General features: G+C 50.3%; 1 protein-coding gene across 1 annotated transcript in view; it reads right to left on the bottom strand.

Annotated features, from left to right (window-relative positions):
* Positions 1-21,947, bottom strand: part of FGF18 (fibroblast growth factor 18) — a 62,288-nt gene that overhangs the window by 6,187 nt on the left and 34,154 nt on the right. The window contains 1 exon segment of the mRNA XM_079320069.1: positions 9,645-9,751. Within this exon segment, the coding sequence (XP_079176195.1) occupies positions 9,645-9,751 (107 nt within the window).

Below are 21,947 nucleotides of genomic sequence, written 5' to 3'. Positions count from 1 at the left end.
TGCTGAAAATTCCCTGGACACTGAAGCTGTTAGACTCACTCCCTGCATTACACAGAGGAATCCCACCCTGTGTCTCCTCAGTTTCACAGCAGCGGCAGCAGGGAAGCTTTGGGAAGCTTTGGGTTTCCAGGCGCAGCATAGCTCAGCAGTGCCCGTGAGCTGCTCCTGAAGGATGCCCAGCCAAGCACCCAGGGCTGGTGGCCCAAGCACCCCTGGTAACCCCTGAGAGCTGCTCCCCCAGCAGTGCTCAGCCAAGTGTGGCTTTCAGGACGTTCCCTCTGCGGTTCTGCACAAGCTCAGCTCAAAGTCAGAGGGGCAATGCTCCTCCAGAATCGCTCCACATGGCTTGGAAAATCCCAGGTGGAAGGAGGCATTACAGGAGCTGTGTTGGTGTCACAGCTTTTAGCACTGCCCCTCTCCCCCGTGACACACACACACCTTCCAAAGGCAGGTCAGAAAACCCCACGGGGAGGGGAGCACAGCTGGCAGAACCTGCTCACAGCAGCCAGCCTGAGCCGTGCCCTGCACTTCATGGGCATTAGTGGGACAGATCCCGCAGCAGCATCCTGATGCTCAGCACCCGGGATTTATGACAAGGCATTCCTGACCACAGAGACACCTCTTGACCCAAATGCACATTCCTGCTCCTAGAGCAGGCTGTAAATCAGGGAAGCTGCATCCATAACTGCCAAGAGTCACTCAGCCTCATGCACGTTTCCTCCAGCTCCCTGCCCTCTGAACCTGCACAATCCTCAGAGGAAAATACTTAGGAGTCATGATGGGCAGTTCAATAAAAGTGTCTGCCAGCACAGCGGAGAGGTTAATTATGTATACAGGACATGTAAGTGCACTCACGAGGCAGGGGTAACACAAAACCTCGCGGAGGAGATGCTCCCTGCAGGGCACATCTCCCTCCAGAGGCCCCGCTCCACAGCAGCCCTGCCCACGTCTGCCCCCCCGCGCTGGGAACACCCCACCCCTCCCAAAAACAGCAAAAAAGTGCACGATCCTGCAGGGCTCAGGACATCCAGGCTTGGCAGAGCCCCGTGCCTGTCTGTGCCAGACACAAGCTGCAGGAACCAAGGAAGGAAGAGAACAGTTTACACTTTTTTCTTCCCTTCTTGCCTTTCATTCCAAAATTCCCCTTTTCCAAGTGAGCTCAGTAAGTCTCACATTGCCCTGAGAGAGCTCTGTCACAGGACAGACAGGAGGACACAGATGAAAGGAGTGTAGTAGGCTGGCCAAGCAAGGCTGGGGTCAACACTGGGACAGGACTCCTGACCTGCTCCTCCATCCCTTGCCACGGCTCCTGCCAGCACTGCAGCAGGGTGCCCACAGCCAGAATTGGGGCAAACAGGTGCCTTCACCTGAAAGATGCAGCTAGGAATGTCCTATCAAGCAAAGCTGCATCAGAGAGCTGCATGTGCTTATTGTTAATGGAAGAAATAGCAACTGCTTTTTAAATGAACTTCGTTAAACAAAGAGAAAATTTAGGAAACTTAAGTCAAAACTGCAGGTTTCCTGGAGCAGGGAGCTACTGCTCTTCAGGAGATCTGAATGCCCAGGCAGGTTTCAGGTGTGATACCTGAGCAGATCCATGGCACCTCCCGTTACCATGCACCCACCAGGTGCAGCTCCATGGAGCTGGGAGGGGTTGCCCCTGGGAAGGGATGGGAAGGTGTTTTTAACCCCTCTGTACAAAGCAGAACCTGCTGCTGCAGGGCTCTCCTGGGCTCTGCTGGGAGCTCTTTTCCAGCAGTCATTGCCAGCCTCCACATGCCAGTCCTGCCCTTTCTGTAAAAGCCACGCAAGAGCAGCAGCCTGTTCCATGTGGGCTTTAATTCAACATATCACTGTAGCAAGGTGGGGGTCACTCCTCTCCCTGGCAACAAGTGTCAGGACGAGAGGACAGGGACTCAGGCTTGAGGGAGCTTCAGGATGGACATGGGGGAATTTGTTAACGTGGGAAGGGGCTGCCCATGGAGATGAAGGTGCCCAAGGAGGTGGCACTGAGTGCCCTGGGCTGGGAACAAGGTGGGCTTTGGGGACCTTGGACTCCATGGGCTGGGAGGGCTTTCCAGCCTCAGTGATCCTGTGATACAGAGAGCTGTGCCACTGGAGGAAATGTTTTCTTTAAAACTTGTTTAACACACCAGGTGTAGATGATGAGACTAAAACAGTTGCTGACCTCATAGCAAGTCCTGGGTCAGTCCCAGATTTATTCATATTAAGCAAACATGCAAACTGATAATAATTGCAAACAAATGCAATCTCATCCAGCCAAGATTCCAGTAGTGACACAACTTTCCCTGGGGCAAGCTTAAATGGGGGGAATTTAGAACCAAGAAAGGTCATTGCTTGCATGCAGGATGGCATTATTCATGACTTTGTATTACTGAGAAAAGAGAGAAGTCCATCATCAAATAAAATGCCATCCATAAAAAATGATCATCCAGGTTTGTTCCAGACTGTGAGTGACCAACTTCCATCCCTATGCAACAAATGCAAGGCTTGAGACTTGTCCTCCCTCAGAAGAACTTTCTATCTTTGGGTATCCAAAAGGCAAGGAAGCAAACTCTCAAGAACAAAAATGCATTTAAGCAGGGTCTACTTTTCTTTTTTCTTAAATATAGTTCTGTAGCTGCCATATCAAATAGACTCTATTTTGCTACTGTTGGAGCACAGGTTTTATTCTCCACTGCAAAAATGGCCTCTGTTTTCTCACCTCCCCTCCAAAACCAAGCTTCAAGCCAAGGAGAAGCAGTCCTTGAGGAGCAGGAGTCCCCTGAACGTGATCTCAGCTGCACCCATTTGAGAGGGACAAGACTGCACTGCTCTGTTCCCTCTTGCAGCTAAATAAACACATCAGTGTATGTGCTAAGCAGTGCTTAGAAGAAACATCACCCTCATCTTGAGACATGCTCAAGACCAACAACAAATTGCACTTAGGAAATTAGATGCTCTGAGGAAGGCAATTAAATCCAACCTGCTAACTGTCAGCACAAGATGCATTCAGCAGCACACCCTCTCCACCCAGACAAGGCATGGGCAGAGCTCAGGGATGGCCACCAGCAATTTTAATTAACGTTAAACCTTAGGGAACTGCAATAGTCCAACAGGACACACAGCTGCAGCCACCACGAAACACATGGGACAGGAGGTCAGCAGCTTTATGGTGACACTTGCTTCCTGAACACAGCAAGGATTAAATTAAATTATCACACAGCTTTCATGAAGATGGGGTTTTTTTTTTTCCCTGGGAGGGGATAGACATCTTCCAGCCATGGAATAAGGAAAAGATTCAGAGGTCAAGTTTACAAGCTTGGTCTGCAAGTGAACCTTGACTTTGCAAAGCTCAGTCTGAAGAGAACTGGGGCTTCTTAGAAACAGCCAAAGGAAACATGACATTTCCTAAAGAGAAATTACAATAAATCTGTACCTGTGTTCCTCAGCTCTCTGGTGAGCTGACACAGCCAGGACACACAATGCTCACATCTCCAGCACCTGAGAGTCCTTCGCATAAAAATAATATAATGAAGATTTTTTTTATTATTATTTTTGCTTTATTTGCTTTTATTTGCTTTATTTCAGAGCAATCACTTGAAGAATTACAGCTGTGCTGAGAAGCTTAAGTTAACTGGAGATGTTCACATACAGCTAAAAGGTGACTTCCTTATATTTTGGTGCCCAAAACTGCCCCAGCACTGGAGGTGAGGCTGCCCCGGCCCAGAGCAGAGCTGGAAAATCCCTCCCTGGCCCTGATGTTTCCAGCACAGGGATGTCCCAGCACAGGGATGTCCCCAACACAGGGATGTCCCTGCTGGCTCCAGGGCACTGCTGGCTCACATCCAACTGGCCATGGACCAGGACCCCCAGGTCTCTTCCTGCAGCTTCCCTCAGTTTCTCAGCGATATCTGGGGTGTGAGAAAAGGAGGAGGGTGGCTTAGCTTCCACTTCCACTTTCAATTTCATGAGAATCTCAGCTTCTAGATTTTCAGAGAAATAATTTGAATTTTTTTCCAGAGATTGTAGGAAAAAAAGCCTGATCAGGTAAATGCAGAGGATTCTGATGGGCCAACCAAAATAAAAGTGGTTTTGTCATCTCACTGATTTTAAGACCTTTGCAATCCCACAAGCTCTGATTCCAGATTTTTGGACACTTGAGATGGCTCTGGATTAGATCTCCCCATCCAAAGCATGGCAATGTCCAAAGTTGCTTGGCTTCAGGGTGCAGTGCACATGTTCATTTAGATGACTTAAACTAAAACAAGCTCAGAGGAGAGCAAAGACCCAGACTGCAGCTCCAAATGAGATCTGAGCAAGGTCCAGCAAAAGCCATGTCAAGTGCTGCTCTCACATGAGATGCCAGGTCAGAGTGGTTTATGGCTGAGCATGTCACAGAGAGATCCACAAACGTGCTATTAAACCTGGCACCCCACCAGCCCTGCTCATGCTTATGTTGCAAATTCAGCATTCAGAAATTGTTAGGCTGTACAAGCCCCTTTCAAGAACACTGCACAACTCCAGGAAAAATTCTGGATAAGCATCAAACCCCAGTGCAACTCAGAGTTCTGCCCCAAATGCAAATGCAGCTAGGAGTGGTTTTAAATACACGATCTGAGGAGGGCAAACACCTCCTGCACTGCACCAGAGCTCCCAGCTGCAGCACCCAGGTGCCCCTGCCCTCCCCACACAGCTCCTGGCACCTCTGCAGCACCCCTGGCACCAGGAGCTCTGGCACCCAAATGCCCCACAGGGCTGGGATTTGTGGAGGGCACCAGCTCAGGGCTTGTCCCAGAGTGTCCTTTCCTCAGCCCCCAGCCCTGCACTGAGCAGCTGCTCCTCCAGCTTTTCAAAGGCAGCTTTCCAGGAAAGCTTCACCTCCCTCTCAGCCAAAGCCAGCTGATAGAAACCTGCTCCAGGTACAGCAGAAAGGCTCTGGAGAAGCCCCTGGTGCCTCCCACCCAGGGGAGTCTCCTTCCCCACAGAGGGAGGCTCCTGCTGAAGCCCCCACAGCTCCTCCCACGGGGCCAGAGCAGTTTTGGAGGCCAAGAGCACATTCACAGCCCACAGTGGGCACCTTCACTCTTTGATGCTGTCAGAGTTTTTTAGCCAACTTTCCTGACTAAACACACACATGCCTCAAGAAAACCCCTATTTTAAAGCTGTAATGTAAACAACCCCAAATTATTACTATCCCCCAAAGGCTACTGCTGGCAGACATCAGTGATAAAGCTCTGCCAGAGCAGTCTGGCATCTAGCAACAATTTGTTTGTTGTCCTGCAAAAATACAGAGAGCCTTGCCATATGGTATTAGCAACTTTCTGGTAACATTAAGAAATATATTGGCTTGGAAAGCAGTTATCACACCAACAGAAATGCTGTGTCTGAGAGGCAGGACTCTGCTGTGAGGGCTGGGAGAGGCACTGGTGGCAGCACAGCCATGCCACTCCTGTCCCCTGCACCAGTGACATGCCCCTGGCACAGCTTTTGTTCAGGAGCTGGGCTGTGCCTGGGGACCAAAGCTCAGCACTGCCCGTGGTGAGTGCTGGGAGGCTCCAGTGCTGCAGTGTGGTGTCAGGAGACACCCAAATTATCTGTCACCAGTCTGCAGCTCTGCCCCAGCCACCCAAAGCTTCCTACCCTTCACTAAACCCCTTTTCCCCTCTGCTCGCATTCAGCTCACAGAATGGAGGAATAAAATCAAACTCATTAAAATGCTTTCACAAAAATAACCCCCCATATACTACAATGATTTTGGGAGTATGTGGGCACCAGATCACCAAGGATCTTTGAAAGAAGCTGGGAGTGTGAAATCCCCTCCCCATGGATGCCTGCTGCAGCCTGAGCACCAGCACTGAGCACAGACTGCCTCATCCCAGGGGGATGGCAGGGAACCACAGGGAATTCCTGAGACAGGGCTGGGGGTCAGGGGGTGCTCTGAGCAGAGACTGCCTCATCCCAGGGGGATGGCAGGGAACCACAGGGAATTCCTGGAGACAGGGCTGGGAGTCAGGGCATGCTCTGCTCTGCTCCCCATGCTGCAGCCACCACCCCTGGCTGTGCCCAAAGGAGGGGCAGAGTCTGGCCATGCTTTGGTGGTTCAGGCTTCACACAGACTCCTGACTGCAAAGGCTGTCCTGCCAGAGGCTGGGACAGGGCAGGGAAAGGCAATCCCTGAGGCTCCAGAGAGCTGGGTGTGCTGTAAGGACAGGCTCAGCACAGCAGGGCCCCAGGAGCAGCTGGAGTCCAGCTCAGGTGAGAGCCACCAGGTAAGAGTTCAGCCCAGGCTGCTCCTTGCCCTGGAGACTTCAAAAACTTTGTACTTGCCAGCCTTCAGCAAACACAACATCCCCACTCTGCCCATGGCCTTATCTCAGTGCATGAGATAAGAGAAGCTGAGGCAGAGAGAAAAACCACAGAAGCATCCCCAGGAGAACCAGTTAGAAGCTCAAGAGCTCCTCCAAAGAGATCATCAGCCTCTTTGCCTCTAGCACTGAATCCCTGCCAATACTCAGAGCTGTTGTGTTCTAGATGCCTTGTCACCTTGTCACAAGTGGACAAGTCTCATCTCCTTGGAAGAATTGCACCTTTGAGTCCCCTTGCCCTGTGTTTGTAAGAAGCCTGAGATAAATAAACAGGTTTAATAATTTTTTTTAAAAAAGACAAAAAGGGATCTCAGAAAAGCAGCTGGTATTCTTGAGCTGAATTTTCATATTTTAGTCTGTCTCCTTATAGTATGATTCTACCATAAAGCCTGGAGAAAGAGGGCTCTAGGAAGAACTTACTGCAGCCTTTCAGCATTTAAAAAAGGTTAAAGAAAGATGGGGACAAACCTTTTAGCAGCATCTGTTGCAATAGGAGTAATGGCTTTAACTAAAAGAAGATAAATTTATAATAGATATAAAGAAGAAATTCTTTACTTTGAGGACTCTGGCACAGGTGCCCAGAGCAGCTGTGGCTGTCCCTGGATCCCTGGCAGTGCCCAAGGCCAGGTTCGGTATTGGGGCTGGAGCAGCCTGGGATGGTGGGAGGTGTCCCTGCCATGGCAGGGGTGGGATGGGATGAGCTTTAACGTCCCTTCCAACCCAAAAACTTCTGTAATTTTATAATAAAGTTCAGTGGTCCAGAGAAAACCTCAGGAAGACCAGAAAACTCAGGACCTACAATTTTTATGCAGCACCAAAAACCCACAGGCAAAGAAACACATGGGAAGAAGTAAAGAGAAATAAAATCAAATGTTTGTTGGGCCCTCCTCAAAACAACACCAAGGATCCACCAAAACCACAGTCCAGATTGTTTTGAGGTGCTGTTCACCTGTCACTGCTATACACCACATCCCTGTCTGGTTTTGCAAAGCACAGTGAGCACAGCAGCTGCTGGCTGGAAGACACACAAACACCTGAGAGGGGCAAACCCCACAGGATTCAGGGCTCCTGCAGCAGAGGGAAACTGCTGCAGGGACAATTATCAGAAATAAAGACACAAAGGCTGCTCTCCTCACAGGGGGTTAATCTGCTCCCTGCAGCACAGCCCCAAGGTGGGCAAAGCCCTGCCCACTCTGGAGCTCTTGTGTCCATCAGCAGCTCCAGCTGAGAACAACAACCTGCTCCTGACCTGGCACTCTGTAGGTGATTATGGAACACAAAAGGGGATCAATTCAAAGCAAGTTTTCAACTGGGAGGGATCCAAAACTGCTGAGAGAGGAGAACAAAGGCAGGTAACATGGGCTGGGCTGAGACTGTGCAGTGCAAGGCAATAGGAAAGGAGCAGAAGAAGGCCTGGGCTGTCCCATGAACAGAGCAGGACAACCATGGTACAATCACTCCTGGGCTTCATTTCCCTCCACCCCAGACTGAACTTCAATATTTGTATAAGCCCAGGCATAACTTTTATCTCATGTTTTCTTTGGGGTTTACTGACTGTTTAGAGCATTCAGGCTAAAAAGCATTCCCTCAAACTCTTGCCACAAAGAGAGTTGAAACCATGACACTAATGAAAACCACACTGTGCTATCAAGAAGGCATGCTATTGTTTGCTTTTGTTGCTGATGAGGAGCATCAGCATCTGTTAATGTGGGCAGCAGTCAGGGAACTTGTCACAGGCTGGGCTGGGAGGGCAGTAGCATTTACAACAACAAACTCATTTCTTCTTTGTAACAAACCATTTGCAGCCTAACACCATGAAAAGGGAGAAAAAAAGTTCACACTGCCCGAAAGGTGACAAGCTGGACAAGTGTCTGAAAGGTGACAAGCTGAAGTGTCCTCCCTCAGTGCCCAGCAGCCAAGGCAAGGGATGAGCCTGGAACACACACTCCATACAAACACACAGTGTGTTTGGAAAAAGTGATGCTGGCTTTGCCAGGATGCTCCTGTGCAGAACAGGAAAGGCTGTGCCCTGTGCCACTGCTGACCCAGCTGGGGCAATGGCTGCTGGAGAAAAAGGGAAGATTTTGTGCTCAATTTACCCCACCTGAATGCTTCTAAAGTCTCCATGGCTGGTACCAGCACCTCGTAAACATGAACAACATTATCCTTGTAACACTTCAGGGGAAAATGCCACGATCATACTTAAAGGATGGAAAATCAGGGCACAGAAAAATCTAAGGTAGGTTTGTGTCCAGTGCAACCTTCAAAAGCATCCAGCTGGTTTAAATGCAGTTAAAATTATTTCCCTGTCGAGCACCAAACAATGGGGGCTCATGCAGGGTGGTAACACCAGTGCAGGAAGCAGAGAGAATTGGTGCTCTGCCCCAGCCCTCTCAGAGTGCTGATTTCCATTTCTTCCTGATTTTAAGCAGCACTCTGGATGCCTCCTGCCTCCACAGGCAGCTCCAAAGCAGGTCAGGCAAGGGCCCTGGCTGGCAGCAAATACCCAGGGCTCAGCCTCCCCAGAACTTCCCCAGGGAAATGCAGGTGAAGAGGGAGGGATGTTCCAGGGAAGGCAGTGGTGTCACTCCTGGACCACAACAGTAAAGAATTTCTCATCAGAGCCATTTGGTTTCTGTTTCTGTTTGGGAGCATGGCTTGACTCAAAACAAAAGTCAGCTTCCCTTTTTCACAGCCACAGAGATGCCAGTTTTGAACTCCTGGAGGTGTAAAGTGAGGGCAGCAGAGGTTTGAACGCTTGAATATTCTATTTAACATTAATTTTTTGGTGGCACTTCAGCTTTGCACAAGCCTCTGCCTGGTTAGCAAGCCTCCAGTTTTTCCAACAATGAAGAAGGACTGTGAATTACAAAAATAATACAAAAAAATACTGCTACAGCATATAAATTGGGCTGAAGGGGTAAACATGGGATTTGTTCCATGCTCCATTGGTGGGGGCATCCCCCAAAGTTCAGCCCCCAGCCCTGGCTGTGCTGTGCCAGTGCCTGGCTCCTGGCTCCCTGCTGCCCAGAATGAGCCACTTCAGGTGAGGCAGGACCCTGTGCACACCTGAGCAGCCCTGCAGGGCTCCTTCTCCAGGCTGGGGGTGGATGGAGAGCTCAGGAGAGCAGCTGGAGCAGTGAGAAGTGCCCTGAAACCCCACATCCCCCTCCTGCTTCTCAGGCTGACAGAGAGGCTCAAACACATCATCACAGCCCGGAGGAGGCTGCTCAAGGTAACACTCGGGTTACAAATGAATTAATGGGAAACACTTACCTTCCCCACCAGCTTGCCTTTCCTGTTCATGCAAAGGTAGAAATCTGTCTCCTTCCCTTTGATCCGGACTTGACTGCCAAAAGTGTCTGTTTCCACTAGAAGCTGGGCTTGGAAAGGAAGAAGAAAAGAAAGCATTTACCAATGTGGTCCCAGGAAGGCAGAGGGTGCAGAGCTCCCCAGGGCACTGTCCCACTGTGCCACACCAGGCCAGGACAGGGGACAGCCCAGGGAGCAGCAGGGCTGAGCTCATGGCTCATGGCTCTTTGCAGGACTGACACACTCACCCCACACAGGCACCCCTGGCTGGTCTAGCACAGAAAAAACAACCAAGTGTGGGCTCTGTCTGCCACACCAACCCCAGCACCTCACCAGCAACATCAGCTCAGCCTTAACAGAACCAGAGAATTGCTCAAGTTGGAAAAATCCTGGGAGATCATCAAGTCCAACCATTCCCCTGGCACCCTGTCCCCAGGTGTCACATCTACCTGGCTTTGGAACACCTCTGGGAATGGTGACGCCACCCCTGCCCTGGGGTGCAGGAGGGCTCTTGGGGAGTAGAATATGGATTTTATTCTGATGGAGATGAAAAATTGGCATGATGAGAAGGAAAACCCTTTCCCCAGAGCCAGCAGCCCCCAAGCACTGCACTGAAGAGGCTCAGCCACAGAAATATCTCAGTGATCTCCCGAAGGTCACCACGACAGCCAGCAGGGAGAAACTGGGCACTGCTTGTTCTCTCTGCTGCACACCCACCCTGCACATCTCCTCCATGCCTGGCTGTGCTTCCAAATTCCTTCCTGGCAGCCCAGGCCCAGGTCTCTGGCTCTAGTGGCCCATCTCAGGGACCTGCAGGGTATTGATGCCAGAGCTGGTTTGCAGCAGGAGTCAGGGTAGGGGACAGATCATCTCCATAAACCCCTACTCTGCACAGCTGTGCCTGCAGAATGGTGACATCATCATCACCACCACCATCTCAAAAACCCAGACAGATCCAAATCCAGCCTTTTATTCCAGCTCTAATCTAAACACAAATTCCAGTCATGCTCGAGGTTCGGATTGCAGGAATTTCCCCGGAGAGGCAGAACAGGCAGACTGGACATTTTGGTACAGATCCATCTCCACATGGAGGAGGAGAAAGGAGACATGGTTGAAACACAATGCAAGAATGTGTGAGTGTCAGCAAGTGCAGCTCCATGCTCCTGCTCTGGAAATGCTCACGCCTGGGAGTTCTGAGCCCCAGCGTAGAAATGCAGCTTTTGCCAAACTCTGGAGAATGTTTGATCTGTGCTGCAAAAAGTCACATTCTTTTTGGCATTCATATTTCAGATTTAAAGCCCTCTAAGAGCAAATATGTTCATTGTAGGGATTTACCATGGGGATAGAAATAGGAGTTTGTTTCATTTAAACACATTAATATTTTTCCCACTTGTAAAGTCAGCTTTTGGCTTCTGCAGCAGTGCAAATATCACAAACCTTTAACTCACAAGGGCCCTAAACAATTTTCCCCTTACAGCTCAGTCACATCTGCAAGTTCAGAGGTTTCCAGTTTTTGGCTGCTTACATTTATTTAGATATATTTTTTAAACCTGTTATCACAGGGGATATTTAAATTAAAACTTCTTTCTGACAGCAAGTGGGATAATGTCTGCATTACAGCAGGTTACTACTTCCAATCATGCACAGGTATGGATATTTATGGAAGTTTTTCAGAAACACCTCATGGGTTTAAGTACCTGTGATGCAGAGCAGCCTGAAGCCACCACTGGGTGCTCCCACTGTGTCCCCTCACCTGTACCAAACCTGTGACCACTCCTGTGAGGCCCCTGACAGGACATCCAAGTGAGGCAGGCAGGAGGGGGAATGGCACAGGACACAGGACAGCTCCTCCAGGGCAGGTGGAGCAGCCTGGCTGTGACCCCAGGAGTGCTGCTGGAATCTCAGGGAGCTGCTCAGGGGCAATGCAGCTTCTCCAGAAGAGAAAAGCTGGGACTGTGTGCCTTCAGAGGTGCTCACACCCCTGTGATGTCCCCTGGCAGCCCCTGCTCAGATGCAGAAACACGGGGCACACTGGCTGGGGCTCCCCACCCCCTTGCTCTGCAGCCAGCATGAGTAATACCCAAGCTGATTTTAATTTGAAAAATATCACCTTAAAGAGATGCCGGTTCCCTGCTGTGAAAATTAAAACCATCTGGATGGAATGATTTCAAATAATTAATCTAGGACTCCTTTGGCACCACTACTAATTAAAATATGATACCTTCCTCCCCCTTTTTAAATAAAAAATTTAACTAAAGTTTAAAGATCTAATAAAATAATGTCATAATTTAGAAGTGGATGGAAGTCACCTTTCCTGCAGGCTGCAGGGGTTACAGCAGCCCTGAGATCACTCCCAGGCAAGGACCATGGCACAGCCCCAGCAGCAGAGGAGAGGCAGCACCCAGTGAGACACTGGAGCTGGCAAACACAGCAGCATCCATCCTGCACCCAGCCCAGAGCCCAGGAGTGGCTCCATCCTGCACCCAGCCCAGAGATCAGGGAGTGGCATCCATCCTGCACCCAGCCCAGAGATTAGGGTGTGACATCCATCCTGCATCCAGCCCAGAGATCAGGGAGTGACATCAATCCTGCACCCAGCCCAGAGCCACATGAGTGACATCCATCCTGCACCCAGCCCAGAGATCAGGAGTGGCATCCATCCTGCACCCAGCCCAGGAGCGGGAGCAGGGCAGGAGGCTCAGCACAGGAGCTGTGAGCTGTCTGATCCCTGCCATGACCTGAGCTGCCTTAGCACAGGCCAAGGCCTCACACAGGTTCCCACTTCTGCAAAATCTTGAGTTTTAAGATGTTGGAAACATCTTCCTGTTTCTAGGGATCCTGAATCCCTTTTCCCCAAGAGAGATCAGTGCAGCTTTGGGGTGGGTTATGACCCAGTTGGCTTTTGACTGCATCACCCCTGGCAGCTGAGGTTTCTTTGTGCAGCAGCATCTCCCCAAATTCTCTCTGGGGCAGGGACAGGCACCTTAAACAACATATCCAAAATCCACTGGGAGCTCCTGGAGGCTGATCAGGGCCAGGGACTGCTCATGTCTCCCCCTCCACTCACACACAGCAAGAGAAAAGCTCAGCCACCACTAACGAATTTTATGTTAATCCAAACTGCACTTGGAATGCTGTCCTGTCCTGTGATAAATACCATGGCACAATGGAAAGGCCAGGGAAAATTCAGGAGAATGTGCAGGAGAGCTCAGGTAAATAAAATGAGTGCCCCATGCCAGAGCAGCATCCCCCAGCCTCTGCTGCTCAGCACACCTGACTGCCAGCCCCATCTGTCCCTGGACACACCACACAGAGATTACAATCTTTATTTTCAAAGGCCCTGGGCTCCAATCCTCAGATCAGGTGTTATTGTTTAAATTCTTTGACAGCTAGATATTCTGATATATTTTCCAGGGGAATAAAAAAAAAAAGAGCAAAAGAGAAAAGATGTCTTTGGAGGGTGAGATCTCCTGCTACATGTTTTGCCTTATTGGCCCATTTAACCTAAACCTTCCTGAAAACTCCCACTGGAAGAGACTGGAATTCTTCACAAGTCTAGGTGAAAAGGATTACATATATATATATATATATATATATATATATATATATATGTGTGTGTGTGTGTGTGTGTGTGTTGAAAAGCTATCTACCAGCTAAGAAAACATGAAGTCAGGGAGATATGTGAAGGTGGCAGAAAACATGCCAAATTATCTTCCAGATATTTCCTGGGAGTGGGCTGACAGGAGCCAGAAAAGCACAGGGAAAGAGAGGAGAAAGAGGGCACCTGGCAAGTGTCAGGTTTACAAGTACCAATCACAAAATCCTCAGGTCCAGCTAAAGAAAGAAAGAAAAAAACACAAGAAGGTGCAGAAGGACTGGATCCTCAAGTGTATCCACTGGTTTGGGTTTTTATGCAGGTGAAACCCCTGCAAAGGGAGCCACAGGGAAAGGAACTCAGCTGCTTACACTGCCCACAGCCAGGCAGGTACATCAGATTTCCTGGGGAAAAGGATCCCAGAGAGGACCAAGATTTTGTTGCTTTGGTTGCACTTCTTTTTCTGGAACAGTCGGGGAAACCATTCTCAGCCTTCCAGGGAATGAAGAAGATGCACTGACACACTGAGGCTGGAGCACAGCTCCTGGGATGGAGCATTCCCAGTTGTTACCCTGGTGTTGTAGCCAGGATATTCCCATGGCTCAGAGTTGGGAGAGCAGAATCCACTCTGCTGAGACTGAATCTTCTCCCAGCACAGCCAACAGTGCTTCAAAGAGTTGAAATCTGTTTAAACATTGCCTACCCCTACCAAAAGCACATGAATGCCTCCCACGATCACAACATCAGAATGACCCTGTCTGCACAGTCATGATGTAATGATGAGGGAATAACACCAAAATTAGGTTAAGGCTGGAGGGTCTAATGAAGCCTGTTCCCAGTGGGGGAATCAAGGCTGCATCCCCAAGTCTTTTCTGCACATTTGCATAGTCCTGCAAACTGAAAGGTATTTAATAGTTATAATCCACAGAGCCCAACTCCCTTTTCAAATATTCAGGTGCAAATTAGGAGTAAGCACCCCAATTAGTGAGGTTGTGCACTGACCCACATACCACTGCCCTGAGCTCATCCTGCCTGTCCTGAGCACAGCACATGCACATCAAATTATCAAAAGGGATGTTCGTGGGGAGGAAGACTCAGAGAAGCTCCAGGCTCCAGATATTTTCTGTTTTAAGACACTGCATTGCACGAGCAGGGAAGTGCTGGGTGTCAGCAGAGCCTGGCCAGGGAGCAGCTCCCAGTCCCGACCCAGGGTTGAAAGATGCTGTTACTCTAAATGAGGATTTCCTCTAAATGCTGTGGTGACAAAGAGTTTTTTGGGTGCGAGGCCCTCAGGGCATCCCCCATACACGGGGAGCCAAATCCCGGGCAGGTTTTCCTGCCCCATCACGGGTGGGAAGGAAAGGGATCAGGATTGCGAGTGAACAAAGGGCAGGCTGCGGACACAACCTGCACCCACAACAGCCCCGGGAGCTCTCCGGAGCCAGACTGCTCAAATATTTGCATGGGAGACATCAGAGGAAAATCCCCAACGCAGCAAAGACCTCAAAGGCACCTCCTCTACACACACCCGATCCTGCAAATACTTCCCCACAAAGGACTTCACACACATCGGAAGTGCCTCGAGTGCTGATAAAGAGCCGCACACAGCCCCGGGCTGCTGTGCCTGCGGGGCGGGAGCGCAGCGCTGGGGACAGCGCTGGGGACAGCCATGGGGACAGCGCTGGGGACAGCCATGGGGACAGCTATAGGGACAGCCATGGGGACAGCCATGGGGACAGCCATGGGGACAGCCCTGGGGACAGCCATGGGGACAGCTATAGGGACAGCTATAGGGACAGCCATGGGGGCAGCCCTGGGGACAGCCATGGGGACAGCCATGGGGGCAGCTATAGGGACACCCATGGGGACAGCCATGGGGACAGCTATAGGGACAGCGCTGGGGACAGCCCTGGGGACAGCCATGGGGACAGCCATGGGGACAGCTATAGGGACACCCATGGGGACAGCTATAGGGACAGCCATGGGGACAGCCATGGGGACAGCTATAGGGACAGCCATAGGGACAGCTATAGGGACAGCCATGGGGACAGCCCTGGGGACAGCGCTGGGGACAGCCATGGGGACAGCCATGGGGACAGCGCTGGGGACAGCTATAGGGACAGCCATGGGGACAGCCATGGGGGCAGCTATAGGGACAGCCATGGGGGCAGGGCTGGGGACAGCCATAGGGACAGCTATAGGGACAGCCCTGGGGGCAGCCATGGGGACAGCCATGGGGACAGCCATGGGGACAGATCTGGGGACAGTGCTGGGGACAGCTACAGGGACAGCCCTGGGGACAGATCTGGGGACAGCCATGGGGACAGCCATGGGGACAGCCCTGGGGACAGCCATGGGGACAGCTATAGGGACAGCCCTGGGGACAGATCTGGGGAAAGTGCTGTGGACAACTATAGGGACAGCTCTGGGGACTGCCTTGGAACAGCCTTAGGGACAGCTCTAGGGACAGCTTCCCCAGGGCTGGGTACTGCTCCCTGCCCACCTGCACCACCCCAGGCCAGCAGGATGGAGAAGGTGCAGGAGCCTGGCACAGAGCCCACAGTCCCTCCTGGCACATCTCCTGGGGCTCTCCCCTCTGCAGAGCTCCAGGCCCCACTCCCAAGGCAGTACCTCCCAGCAGGGAGGCTCCTGGCCTACATCCAGCATCTGAGCCATCCCTTGGCACTCCCTGGGCTGTCTGCAGCACACAGGGCCGAGGTGCCAAAATCTCTGTGCTGGTGCCAGCCCCAGTGGCCAGCCCAGGCCAGCTGTGCAGTGAACCAACCCCAGCCTGCACAGCCCAGCAGGGGCAGGGCAGAAATCACCCTCACACTGTCCAATAGCACTCTCCACTATTTAATAACACTCTCCATTTAATATCACTCTCCACCATTTAATATCACTCTCTTTTTAAGCCTGACACACCATTCCTAGAAACATGAAATCACACAATGGTTGGAAGAGATTTTCAAGCTGAGTCAGTCCTGAGTCAACCCCCTGGGCAGGGACACCTTCCACTAGACCAGGTTGCTCTAAGTCCTGTCCAGCCTGGCCTGGACCACCACAGAGCTTTTACCTGTAGGGATGCCCACCCAAAAAATGCTCCTCCCACTTCAGCAGTGGCTAACACAACACGCCCAGGGGATGATGCTGAGCTGGTGCTCCCCAAGCATCTCAGGGACCATCTTGGGGAGATTCTACCTCCCTACCCTGCAGAGATGGGTTGTTTATGTCAGGATGGCACTCTCAAGGTAAAAAGGAGGTTCTAAAACATAAAAGTCTTCTTCTCCAGACTGCCCAGGCTCCTATAGGATGACAAAGCTTCCAAATATAGTCCCTACAAACTCACTCTAGTCACTACATCTTGGGAGAAGTGTGCTAATTTGATGTCTTTCATTAACCTACACATATGAAAATCGTTTGAGAGTTCAGCAGATATAAAGCCAGAATCAGACAGGAATAAATACCAAGGTAGGTCTAAGAGATTTTTGTCCAACTTAAATAAAACTTTCAAATCCCTGAATCTGTAATTCTGTAAAAAACAAACACACACAGAGAAACATCCTCCCCCCCATGCCCCATCTGAGCTATAAGTACCATTTTACTGGCCCAAGCTGGCACTACCAGAGACTTAGCCATGTAATAATGACAGTAAAATCCTGTCATTCAGACATGGAGCCATTGCACCCTTTGGTACATCTAAGAAAACAGGATTAAGCAGTGGGAAATCAGACTTGACCTCTTGCAGATGTTTTATACATAATACACTATAAGAGACACTAAAAATATTTTGGCAGTTGCTTCACTGATAGTGAGTAAGTTTATCTAGAGAAGATTCAGTGAAAGCAGAGCCAGGGAGGTTTGTGCTTTAAAAATGCCTGGGTGGGGACAGCTGTGAACAAATTCTGCCTGAACTTTGCCACCTGCAAACTTGCCATGACTAAGAAATAAGCCTGGAAAGAGAAACGTTCAGAATGTTAGCACAGAAATTCCTCTATCTCACCAGGGTGTCCTGCTGCCTCCAAGCACAGCTCCAGTGGACAGTATTTCTACAGAGAAATACAGGAAAACTGCTTGACAAGCTGCCAGGCTCTGAGTCTGGAATTACTGAAGGATGAACCTCAAAAAAGCTCAGAAGATCTGTTATGCTTGAAAAAGCACCTAAAATGAAAAATAAAGGGCCAAACCCTGATGTCTTTGATCATTCTCATTTGAATAAACTCCTACTGACACAGTCAAGCCCAACAGACAGCGACCTCAGAACCCGAGCTCCTTGCTGAAACGCGTCCAAACGCTGGAGTCTCTCGGGTCTGGGGAGAGTGTCAACCTTCCCTGTCCTGCAGAGGGTTAGAATTACTGCAGGAACAAACCCCTGCAAGTCAGTTTGACTCTCTTGTTCCCAGTCTCAGCTGGACCCAATAGAAACACCGATGTACACAAAAATAACAATAAGGAGAGAATGACCAGCCCGGGAACCCCGAGAGCTCTGTGCCCCTGCAGAGCTGCTCCCTTTGTGCCCAGGACGCAGCACGGACCAGGGGAGCCTGCAGCCCTGCCCATCACCCTCAGGCAGCTCTGCCTGCTCATCCCCAGGGATGAAGAGAGAGTGATATCAACTCCTCCTCTTTCCAAGGAGTCCCAAACACATCAATCCCTGCCACAGCCCAACACCAAGAGGGCTCCACACTTTCCACAAGTCAGGCTCCACACTCTCCAGAATTCAGGCTCCACACTCTCCACAAGTCAGGCTCCACTGTTGTGTTTGTGAGTGCTCCAAAATGTTTGTGAAAGCTCCAAAATGGAGCTCATCAGCAGAAGTGCATGTATAGGCTGAATTCAGACTGTCTGATGTGCCTGACACACAAAGATGTTAAGTTCTACCAAGCAGGGCTCTTATTCTGCACCAGTAAAAGGTGAAATCAGGATAATTAATTTTTTGTATCAGAATATGTGTTTTTATGCATTTTTCTCAAAGGAAATAATTGTAACATCCCCTTCTTCCAACAAGTGAAAAATTGCTGAAAATAAAGTTGCAGGATGCTCTGGTGTTTTCAGTGAGATTCTTGTGGCTCTGGAACCCAAAGGAGCAGAGGCAGCAGCACAACCTTCCAGAATAAAATATTCTGGCACATGGGGAAAATGCCTCTTGTTTTAAGATTTTAAGCAGGATTTGCTCTTAAGACATGGTCACAAACACAGTTTCAAAGACACCTGACTCGTTGGTGCTTGTGCTGCTGCATCTCCCTTTTGCCAGATAAAAGAACTTATTATTAAATGCAGTTCAGAAAATCTTGGGTCAGAGGATATAAGAGAGTTTTGGGGTACAGGTTCAGAGACATGGGCAAGGACTGATCCACCTGGTACAGCTGCACCTGAGGAGAGCTCAGGGGAAGGACCTTGGAGGAAATGCTCTGCTCCAGCCCCTTTGCACAGGTTCCTCCTTACAGACACAGCACAATTCTTGCAACTGTTCTCAGGGCAGGAGCAACAGAAATAAAGCAACAACCACCAAAACCCAAAAATCAGGTATCACATTAACTCTCCCTTTAGCACCTTTGGTTTCACGTATTTATTTTTGGAAACATTTATCACGGGACTTCTCTTAAACTGTTACCCCTAGTCCTCAGCATGTGTAAGACTATATACTTCCCTTTTACTGCATTTTAATTGCATGAGAAGTTTTAAAAGTCTTTTTTTTTTTTCTTTCCTGAAGTCATTTGGGACAAAAGGCATCTGGCACTCGGTATTTAAATAAGACCTGTCAGAACTGTAAAATTAGTTTTATGTTTTAATAAAGGTACTTTAAAAATCTCAAATATAATTCTGCATTCAAACCATAAGTGTTTGGATTAAGAAAAGCAGATCCCATGTTAATATAATAAAATATAAAAAATAAATCAAGTACAGAACTAAGCCAGTCCTCATCTGTGGCATTATAAAGAGCAGCAAAGAAAAGAGGTAATATCTCCAACAGCTTTTTTTGGGGAGCATTCTGAGTTTAAAGAAGCAGCACTGACAGCAGAAAATATGTTTTATAATGTATTATTTGCTATTTATCTCGGTTTATCTAGAGATCCAGGCCACTTTAAAGCTCAGACTCAGCCCCATGTTTCCATCCAAAATTCTCTCCACCCTTTCTGTCCTTGCTGGGATGGACCCTCCTGCCCTCCTCTCCCCACTCTGAAAGGTGGCCCTGAGAACCTGCATGGCAGAAGATTCCTGGAGGTGGCAGGTGCCACTGGCAGGGGACATCTCTGCTGTAGGAGTGCACTGTCCCTACAGGACAGGGACATCTCTGCTGTAGGGTGCAGCCCCCACCCACCCAGCCTGGGACTGACAGACCTCATGCAGCTCAGAGCACTCTGTGATCAGCACAGAATTGACTCCAAGGATCTGCAGACACACAGACAGGACAAACCCCAAATCAAACCAAACCCTCCTTCCAGCATTCACTACCCCACCCCAGCAATCACATCCCTCCTCCTGCCAGGACACCTCCTGACTGCCCTGCTTTTATCTCCCTCCAGCCTTTGGAGTGCACAGTGCCCTAACCCTGACACCCTGACCCTACACAGCCCTGGGTGTTTGCAGGCAGCCCTGCTGGCCACATCTCTGTGCCAAGCTCAAGGGCCAGGCTGTCCCACCCTTGGCATGGGAGGACAAAGCCACCTTTGAACCCTGCCAAGGTGACCAAGTGCCCCTACGTTTGCTGCCACTACCTGAGCTCAGCAGCCACTGCTGGGACACTCATGGCCAGTGCCAGCAGTACAGAGGGACCCGGGACACAGCACAGTGGTGGCACAAGAGAGCCCCTCGCCAACAGCACCTTCTCCAAGGGCTTTACAGCCCAGCACAAAACTGCAGCCTGACCTTGCCACAGGGAGCCACTGCTGCACCAGGACCCCACAGGAGCAGAGGAAGCAAAGGACTGAGGACCTCCAGAGCACACCCCTGCTTGGGATCCCTTCCAAACCATTCTGTGGCTGTGGAGCTCCCAGGTGCCCTCAGTGAGGATGAGGGGGCAGGCAGGGGGTGTCACAGGTGCAGACAGGCTCAGGGCACCCCCAGCCCTGCTGTCACCTCTGTCCCAACCTGGCACTCCGGCACAGCTCACCCCCGGCGTGAGGAGCCAATGCTCATCCCCCAGCAGGCGCCAGGAAAAGGAGACAAAAAGCAGGATGCAGTGAATGGCAGCAGTGGGTGGGCCAGGCTGCACACAACAGGCACAGCCAAGTGTGTCTGGCACAGACAATGCTGGGCTGGAGGTGCGTGGGGCAGCGCCAGCGCCGTTCTCACGCCGGGGCACCCGGCCATGTCGCCTCCCAAATCCTCTCCTCGCTCCCAGCCCTTCCCCGGGCTGGGCCTGGCTTCTTCTGTGCTGTCCTTCCTGTTGGGACATTGCAGTTCTGAACAGAGAGCAGGTCAAACACCTAAATGGTGAATTAGAGCTTCCCCTTGGGCTTCCGTGGTTTCCTGGCTCTTCCCCGCTGCCCTGGGAAGCATGGCTGGATTTTGGGGTGGCAGCCGGACCCCTGGGCTGCCCAGGGCCTGATATCAGTGCTGCTAATGCATTCGGCATTCGTGCTCCAGGGCAGGAAATCTCAACTTCCAATGCCAAGGGGTTAATTATAATTTATATAGCAAGATCTCAGGCTGCGGGAATTTTTTTCTCCCGCTAATTAAGAGGTGCAATTACCTTTGAGAATCAAAGGGATATTCTGCTACCTAGCTCTGAGAAACAGATTACAGGCACTTAAGACACAAGGACATCTCTGCTTTTCTATATGCCCTTAGTTTTTGGTGCTGATCATTAACAAGAAACCGTCGTATTTCTGATCCATCATCAGTGTCCTGCTGAGCACTGCTGCTTTCCCTGGGGGTACCTGTCCTTCCTGCATCATCACCTGCTACCCACAGCTCTGGCTAAACCTCCTGCTTGTTCATTAACAAAGCTTCATGGGGACCCTGAGGTGGGCAATACCTAACAGGCCACAAGCCCAGGACCACTTACTCCCAAAGCAAGCAGTGCATTGATGAATTGTATTAATTTAATAGTAATTACTGTGTTTATTTGCAAACATTATTATAAGTGGTAATTATAAACAGATACAGTAATTATAAGTATTTTATTAATTTAGCAATAAATACTAGTAAACTGTCCCATGGCAGCCGTTCTGCATTGACCTGTCCTACCCAGTGCAAACAGGAGGACATCACTTGCAAATCCACCCCCTCCCACAAGCTCTTCCCATCAGCTTCTTGCCTTGGTGTTTGTGCAGAGGCTTAACCAGCTCCAGCTCTCTTAACAGCTCCAGGGTGACTGCTGTGCCATTTGCAAGGGGTTAATGTAATTGAATATTCAGATGTGGGGAGAGGGGCATTTGGGCCAAGGACAGCAGTGAAAGGTTCTGGGGACTCAGCAGAGTCACATGTGCAACAAGGGCTGCAGCCTCAGCCTGGCTGCACAGACTGCACAAATAAACTCATTCTTGGTTTTTAGGGATGCACTGCCATTGCTGTCAGGGAAATGGAGTTTTTTAGAGCCTGGTGCCCTGCAGTTGTCTGCAGCCCACACAGGCTGCAGGGCTCACACACCCACAGCAGCACGTCCAGCCTGGCCCAGAGCACAGCCAGAGCAGAGGGAGGCTGCAGGGCAGGAAGACCAGCCCTTC

Source organism: Erithacus rubecula (assembly GCF_903797595.1).
Source record: "Erithacus rubecula genome assembly, chromosome: 16".
Lineage (NCBI taxonomy): Eukaryota > Metazoa > Chordata > Aves > Passeriformes > Muscicapidae > Erithacus > Erithacus rubecula.
The sequence above is the reverse complement of the archived record's forward strand: the minus strand, read 5'-3'. Positions and strand labels throughout refer to the sequence as shown.